The 9,027-nt window shown below is 38.8% G+C and overlaps 1 protein-coding gene across 1 annotated transcript; it reads left to right on the forward strand.

Annotated features, from left to right (window-relative positions):
- Positions 1–7,549: 7,549 nt before the first annotated feature.
- Positions 7,550–8,487, forward strand: LOC128059875 (olfactory receptor 51B4-like). The gene is given in 2 exon segments (XM_052652146.1): positions 7,550–7,688; positions 7,691–8,487. Coding segments are annotated over 2 exon segments (936 nt in total).
- The last annotated feature ends 540 nt before the right edge of the window (positions 8,488–9,027 follow it).

Here is a 9,027-nt window from a genome sequence, read left to right on the forward strand (position 1 = left end):
CCTCTATCTCCCAGAGCATAAGCCTCAGTTTCTGTTTTTCCCATGTGGTGACAAAGTTGAAATCAAGAGGAAGAAAATAAATTTAACTTGTAGTATAGTATCCTCTGGGTAGAGATTTTATTGAAACTGAAACTCTCTTCCAAGTGTTAGTCTAAGCAGTCAGTAGTCTGGGTAGATTATAGAATCAGGTGGACTTATCGTAATTAAACATCAATAACACTTTTCAAAGTAGTCTTTCAGTCAAAATAGAGAAGTATAAAGTCTATAATAAACGGTTGAAAAAATCTCTTCTTAATCCTCACAAGTCAATAAAAGCACTCAGAAGGAAAATAGACACATACATCTCTCTTCTGTAACCTGATGGTGTCATGTTACACATTTCTTTCTGCAATATGGTTGAAATAAAAGTTGGAGATAAATAAATGATAAACAAGAAAAGGACATATAATTCGACATACTTGAGTGAGGGACTGAATCTAAAATAGTTAACCTTCTTATAAATAAAAGTAAAAGATGTATGACTACAAGCCCAATTGCTTGATAACATGATTCTGCATTCATTCACTCAGCTAGTACTTAACGAGCACAAACCACAACTAAGCTTTTTGCTATGAAATGAAAATGCAATTCCTTTAAAAGTCTTTCAGAAGTTTTATTATGAGTCAATGTGAATTAAATTGATAGCACAGTTATTAAAAAGCTACAATCTCTTAACTATAATTCTGAAATCAAAGGTTCTGTAAAACTATTTATGAAGTATATTTTTATTGACAAAAATCTGACATAGTCTAAGACCATACTGTAGCAAAATCTGATCTGAAGATACAAGTTAGTCTTTCTTTATTATCTTAATATAAACAGATGATAGTTGATAAGGTATTACAGGTTGCAACCTGCTAGGGGTGTCATGCATAATATAGAATGCACATTTTATGACTATTTTGCTTGAATTTTGGGCATGCTGTGCAGCATGTGGGATTTTAGTTCTCTGACCACGGACTGAACCCACTCCCCCTGCAGTGGAAGCAGGGAGTTTTAGCCACTGGACCACCAGGGAAGTCACTTTATGACTTTTTTAAAATCTGAAAGACTGGATTCTGGCATGCAGCTTGAGACAAGGGTTTTGGATATGTATTTGCAGACCTGCACAATCATAGACTGCTAAAATAGAAATTAAACATATGGTTCAGTGGGTATTTACAGAATGAGGCTGATCTGATAACATCCAGACTGTTATGGAGCAGGATGATAAAAAAAGAATCAGAACTAGGAAACATTATGTCACGAATAGTTAACATACTACTGGATTCTCAGCTATCCAGAAAGATGTCTCAGAAATATTAATGCAGATGTTTTTACAACATTTAGAGGTGGGATATAAATGTGATTGTTTAAATTTGATCATCTGACTTCAGAGATCAGGACTAGGGATAAGGGGTAGATCATTCAGAGAAGTAGATTTATATTTCAATGTATAATTATATCACATATATAATAGAGACAAAAATGGAATGCATTACCTCAGGAGGTATGGTGTTTTCAATCCATCAGTTCAGTTCAGTTCAGTCGCTCAGTCGTGTCCAACTCTTTGCGACCCCATGAATCGCAGCACACCAGGCCTCCCTGTCCATCACCAACTCCCAGAGTTCACTCAGATTCACGTCCATCGAGTCAGTGATGCCATCCAGCCATCTCATCCTCTGTCGTCCTCTTCTCTTCCTGCCCCCAATCCCTCCCAGCATCAGAGTCTTTTCCAATGAGTCAACCCTTCGCATGAGGTGGCCAAAGTACTGGAGCTTCAGCTTCAGCATCATTCCTTCCAAAGACACCCAGGGCTGATCTCCTTCAGAATGGACTGGTTGGATCTCCTTGCAGTCCAAGGGACTCTCAAGAGTCTTCTCCAACACCACAGTTCAAAAGCATCATTTCTTTGGCATTCAGTTTTCTTCACAGTCCAACTCTCACATTCATTCATGACTACTGGAAAAACCACGGCCTTGACTAGACGGACCTTAGTCGGCAAAGTAATGTCTCAGCTTTTCAATATGTTATCTAGGTTGGTCATAACTTTCCTTCCAAGGAGCAAGCATCTTTTAATTTCATGGCTGCAGTCACCGTCTGCAGTGATTTTGGAGCCCCCCAAAATAAAGTCTGACACTGTTTCCACTGTTTCCCCATCTATTTCCCATGAAATGATGGGACCAGATGCCATGATCTTCGTTTTCTGAATGTTGAGCTTTAGGCCAACTTTTTCAGTCTCCTCTTTCACTTTCATCAAGAGGCTTTTTAGTTCCTCTTCACTTTCTGCCATAAGGGTGGTGTCATCTGCGTATCTGAGGTTCTTGATATTTCTCCCAGCAATCTTGATTCCAGCTTGTGTTTCTTCCAGTCCAGCATTTCTCATGATGTACTCTGCATAGAAGTTAAATAAGCAGGGTGACAATATGCAGCCTTGACGTACTCCTTTTCCTATTTGGAACCAGTCTGTTGTTTCATGTCCAGTTCTAACAGTTGCTTCCTGACCTGCATACAGATTTCTCAAGAGGCAGGTTTCAATCCATAGAAACAACAAATAGATGTCTGATGAAATTTTATTAATAGATGGTGGCTTAAGGATTTGGTGGTCTTCCCTTGTGGCTCAGCTGGTAAAGAATCTGTGAGCAATGCAGGAGACCTGGGTTCAATCCCTGGGTTGGGAATATTCCCTGAGAAGGGAAAGGCTACCTAATCCAGTATTCTGGCCTGGAGAATTCCATGGAATGTATAGTCCATGGGGTTGCAAAGAGTCAGACAGGACTGAGAGACTTTCACTTTCTCTTAAAAAATTTGGTGAAGAATTGTATCTGATGGTCTCTTCATATTGCTGTTCCTAAAAATATTATGGTGTGTCAAAATATAATTCAAGAACAGTTAAAAAAAGAGGAATTGAATAGTTTTTGCCAAGGCCAATAGTTTTGAAGAATCAATGACTTATCTTCTGGTTCTATAACACATAGAACTCTTGAAAGTGACTTAGATAGGCTTGCTTCATCTGATGGTAGAGACACTGCCTCACTTAGAGGTTCTCCATACAGAGAAGAAAACAAGGGCACAGGGGGCAACTGCAGCAGGCCAGATCTTTTTCAGATTGGAGAGGGAAAAAAGGATCATTTGCTATTCCCAAATAGCCTATGTTGGAAATGAGCTAGAAAACTCGCTTGGGAGTTGTTTCTTTAACAAATAAACGTATCAGGACTCTGAACACATGGTAAAGATACAGGAACAAACCAATCCACAGATCATGCTCAGGAACCACAAAGAAAAAGCTGTGGCTTGGGTAAGGAAATACATGGATTCAGATGCAGCAAAAATGCTTTAAGGGTAATTCGTTGGCATGGCTGTTAAGGAGGAGAAAGCATTTAGTCTTTTTTTTTTTTAATGAAATGAATAATTTAGGAAATAGTATACTATATGGGAAGGCAAACTTGGGCAGGAGAATTAGCATTTATATTCAATGGATATTGGTTTTGATCATGAGTTCAGGGATCAGATAAACCTGAGCTTGAATTCTTATATACCACCTACTAATTGTGTGATTTTTGACAAATTGTGTAACCTACTGAAGGCTTAATTTTCTCATCTGTAGAATGAATGTAAATATATTTCACTCTCTCATTAAGTATTCATTTTCCATTTTGCAATCATTCTGAACATATTTCTGAAATTTTATTGAAAACATCAAGATCACTGAAAGCCTATTGCCCCCAAAATGGATATTTTTCATTTTTCTCTTACTTGGAAATTCTATGACATTTTTCACTATTAAACTACAGCACTGCCTAATTCTATAAAATTTATTTTCCATTTGCTTTTTAAATTATAGATCACCTTTACTATCCTCTTATATTTCTGCCTACTTTGTCCTTTTTTTTTGAGATATGTCCTTCTATCCTAAAATGAATGCTTCCCTGGGTTCACAGATTTTCTCTACATCTATTTTCCATCATAATTTATACTTAAGACAAAATTCAAACTTACATGTAAAAGCTGAGATCTTTGAGATTGTTGCCTCCAACCCGTCTTCTCATTATTAGTTGAGATTATCTATCTAAATATATAGATATCTAGATATAACTTTTTTAAATGAAGGAGTACACATTCTTAGGCAATATCTAAGTGTGAAGGAAAAATGGAGTCAGGAGGTGCTGACTATATGGGTTGCTTTCAGATTACACAGAAGTAAAGAGAAGATTTTTCCATTTCTTCAGCATAATTCTAATGGGCTCTCTTCTTTCCCTTCATTTTTCAACTTCTTATGTCTGTACTACAGGTTTCTAGAACAGTTCTCTAGTTTCTAGCCAGCACAGCAGGCTGAATAAACTCTAGATGATTTATCTGAGTTACTCTTAGAAACTAGTAAGGACTCAGAGAATTTTCAGAGAAAATATTTTCAGAGAAACAGACCAATGAAGACTCTGAGGAGGCAGTGCGTGCATGCCAGGTGCTTCAGTCGTGTCTGATTCTTTGCGACCCTATGGACTCTGTCTGTGGGATTCTCCAGGCAAGAATACTGGAGTGGGTTGCCATGCCCTCCTCCAAGGGATCTTCCCAATCCAGGGATCTAATCTGCGTCTCTTATGTCTCTTGCAGTGGCAGGTGGGTTCTTTACCATTAGAGCCACTGAGGAGGGAGAGGAGATAGTAAATTCTAGTCATCTCTGCATCTCTGATGGAGCCTCAGGCTTGCCTGATGGTGATGAGACACTCCACTGAAGTTACTACTATTGTCACACATTGCAAATAAGAGACCCTAAACTGAGTGGCTACTCCCTCTGGCATATTCTGGCTACTCCCTCTGGGAATATGAGGACAGTTTCTGAAACTGCCATTTTCCATAATTAAATGCCAGTGTGGCTGCTGCTAAAGACTGCAGGTAATGAATTGAGTACAATTCTAATTTAGTCTATCAAAAATAATACATTTTAATGTCTATTCCCAAAGCAATCCCCATACAGTTTGTGTACCTGAATCACCTCAAATTCCAAAATCCAAAGCCTTCAGTTCAGATTTTACAAGTCCATGTCATTTAAGCAAGTTCAGATTTTTCTCCTGCTTCCTTCCTCTGGTCCACTTACTGGGTGACAGTTGGTCCTAACAGGTCATCTGTACATATCCCAAACAACAAATTTTTGCATGTATCCACTCTCTTTCTTTTCATTTCATGAGTTTTATTATTTTAGAAATGCAATGTTGAAAAGTTAAGAAGTTGGTGTAGGTAGGAATGATGATTTATGATGATTTATATATCAAGTAAATAGGCATTGACAAGGGAGCCCCACATGGGTCATAGTTCAGTGGATCAACTTAGTGGCAATCTCATCAGTATCCACATCAACAAAGTACCTGCCACTTCAATGTCCAGACTGATCTTTTGGTCATTGACAGTATTCCCTGAAGTGGTGGTCATTTCCACAGAACACTCTCATTTCCTCTGTCCATCTCCACTCACCATCCACTGCTCTTTATTAGATACATTACTATATGCAAAATCCTCAAAAATCTATTCTTATTTTTATATTTTTATGAAATGGAAGTGGTACAAAGACTGTTGTCATTTCATTCTTTCTAAATTCCTCTTCAGAGATATCAGTAATGATGAGAAGAGAGAACAAATATTTAACAAGACTCTTGGTAGGTTACCAGGAGGAAGTGATACTCAGGGACTTTGGGAAGGTCATGTACACACAGATATTTAAAATAGATAACCAACAAAGACATATTGTACAGCACATGGAACTCTGCTCAATGTTTACGTGCCAGCCTGGATTGGAGGAGGGCTTGGGGGAGAATGAATACATGTATATTTATGTCTGAGTACCTTCTGTGTTCACCTGAAACTGCCACAACATTGTGTTAATCAGCTATACTCCAATACAAAGTGCTTTTGGTGTTAAATAAAAATTAAAAAAAAAAAAAAAGACTGGGTACATATAGATTCAGCTGAATTTAGAAGAAACTAATGTTTCTCTTATATTAAGTGTTACTTGCTCAGTCATATCTGACTCTTTGCAACCCCATGGACTACAGCCCGCCAGGCTCCTCTGTCCATGGAGCTTTCCAGGCAAGAATACTGGAGTGGGTTTCCATTCCATTCACTAGGCTATCTTCCTGACTCAGGGATCAAACCTGGGACTCCTGTATTACGGACAGATTCTTTACCCATTTGAGTCACTAGGTTATTGCGATCAGCTTGCTCTGAAATTTCTTGGTTATAGGCAAACAAAGCTAACTTGATTTGATAAGAGTATAATTATAAACATGTCATATTTCAAAATTTTCTATAGAAGCCTATTCTTAATTTTTTCTGGTTATGAGCTTTCTAGACTCATAAATACAAGAAGTTCTAAATGATGCCTCCATTAGCAATCTTTGTCACTCTGGGACCCTTATCTTTTCCAAAGAGATGGCTGTGTAAAATTGATGTGTTCAGTTAGGAATTTCTGATATTGCTTTTGTCATTCAGATTCTCATGCCTTTTTAAAATCTAAGACTCAGTGTAAGTATTAGGCTTCTGGCTTCTGAGACGTTTGTTCCAAGACTTGTCTTCCTCAGAATGTTTCCTGTGAGAGCTCTCAACTACCATCTCTTTTCCTGTTTTAAAGTTTGTGTCTTGGTGTTTCAGTCCTCAGATCTTCTGCAGTACAGAAAATGTCCTGAGCCCTGTGGTTATGGAGTGGGGCTCCATATACCTTGCCAAAATGAGTTTACCAACTCTTCCCACTGGGGGGCACTAGTGGTAAAGAACCTGCCTGCCAATGCAGGAGAGATGTGGGTTTAATTCCCAGCTAGGGTAGATCCCCTGGAGAAGGGAATGGCAACCGGGTCCAGTATTCTTGCCTGGAGAGTCCCATGGACAGAAGAGTCTGGGAGGCTACAGTCCATAGGATTCCAAGGAGTTGGACATGACGGAAGTGACAATATGCATGCATGCATGCACACTTATTCTGATTTCTCTAGACTTTCACAAGTCATCTCCTTATTCAAATTCCTCTTGAGACATCACTATTCATATTTCTCAAATACTTCTTGGTGATGGACTCAATTCTATGGATTAATCATTTTCTTCAGTGATTAATCAGTGACACAAATATCTGATTGATTTCAAGAGAGAAAATCTTTATTGGTTTATATTGGGAAAATACCTAAATGTGAAATATTATATGAGGAGGAATAAAGGAGTGAAGAGCATGAAACAGAGCCACAGAATCCTTCGGGCAACTAGGCATAAAGGCTAGAAACATAGATGTGTGATTGATAGAATAAAAGTTAGATGCTGAAGAGTAAATTGCTGAGATTATTAACTTGCTTAGTATTATGTTTGTTTATTATTCCAGGAAAAGGCTTTGTGGATAGAGATTTATAACTAATTAAGACTGAAACAATACATAAATTCTTGTACATTTAAGAGAAAAAAAATGGCTTGATAATATGCTGTAAGAAGATGGAGAGAAAGAACAAATACTGCATAATAAGAGTGCCTTGAAAAAGGCACTTCACCTGCAAACCCTACCATGTGGTCCAACAACAGTGCAGCTCCCTTCTTTCTGACTGGTTTCCTGGGTTTAACAGCAGTCCACCACTGGATCTCTCTTCCTTTCTTTATCATATACCTCTCCATCCTTTCTGGCAATGGCATGCTGCTCTTCCTTATTTGGATGAACACGGTCTTCATGAGCCCATGTACTACCTCCGGGCTATGCTGGCAGGTACAGATCTTGGGATGACGCTAACTACAATGCCCATAGTCCTGGGTGTCCTGTTGCTGGATCGGAGGGAAATTGCCCAGAGTGCTTGTTTCACTCAATCCTACTTCATTCACACACTGGCTATTGTAGAGTCAGGTATCTTGCCTGCTAGGGCCTATGACTGTTTCATTAACATCCATAGCCCTGTGAGGTACAGCTCCATTCTTATCATTTCCTGGGTGATGAAAATAGGACTGTGGGCATTAATGAGGGACTTTGTGTCCATTGTACCCCCAATTCTGCCACTCTATTTGTTCCCATACTGCCATCCCCATGTTCTTTCTCATGTCTTTTGTCTCCACCAAGATGTTATGAAACTCGCCTGTGCTGATATCACATTTAATCATGTGTACCCAGTTATTCTGGTTGCTTTGACTTTCTCCCTAGACGCTCTGATGATTCTTGTCTCTTATATCCTAATCTTTAAGACAGTGATGGGCATTGCCTCTGGAGAGGAGCAAGCTAAGGCTCTCAACACATGCGTCTCCCATATCAGCTGTGTCCTGGTCTTTTACATCACTGTGATTGGCCTGACTTTCATCCACAGGTTTGGGACCCATGTGCCACATGTAGTTCACATTACTGTGAGCTATGTCTACTTTCTCTTTCCTCCGTTCATGAATCCTCTTATATACAGCATCAAGACCAAGCAGATTCAGAGAAGCATTGTTCGTCTATTTTCTGTGAGCAGTAGGCTTGCTTGAGCCTTGTTTCAGGACCTTGAGATCTCTAGGATACTTTGGCCTTTCTCATCATTGGGAGAGAAACTTGCTTTTATGCTCACTTGTTCTTTTCCAAGATAGATGAGATTTAAATTATTACATATAGCTGTATGTTGACTTGAGCAGGTTATATATACTACTTATTTAATGTTTGACTAGAGTATATATTAGAATAAATACATAAAATATACTAATAATGAATATAATGTCAGTGATCTTGGGGAAAGGGATATAGGAAATAGTGAGATGGGACATTCCAGATCATGTATGTAAAGAAATAGTAGGTATCAAGATAAATAGATGAAGAGAGAGACAGAGGATGAGATGGTTGGATGGCATCAATAATTCAATGATCATGAACTTGGGCAAACTCCGGGAGTTGGTGTGGGACAGGGAAGCCTGGTCTTCTGCAGTCCATGGTATAAAGAGAGTTGGACACAGCCTGGTGACTGAACAACAACACAGCCTGGTTCAAACTTGGTTGGTCTGAAAAATATATGTGCAATTGAGGGAAAATTTTGT

The sequence above is a fragment of the Budorcas taxicolor genome, chromosome 15 (genome assembly GCF_023091745.1).
Source record: "Budorcas taxicolor isolate Tak-1 chromosome 15, Takin1.1, whole genome shotgun sequence".
Classification (NCBI taxonomy): Eukaryota; Metazoa; Chordata; class Mammalia; order Artiodactyla; family Bovidae; genus Budorcas; species Budorcas taxicolor.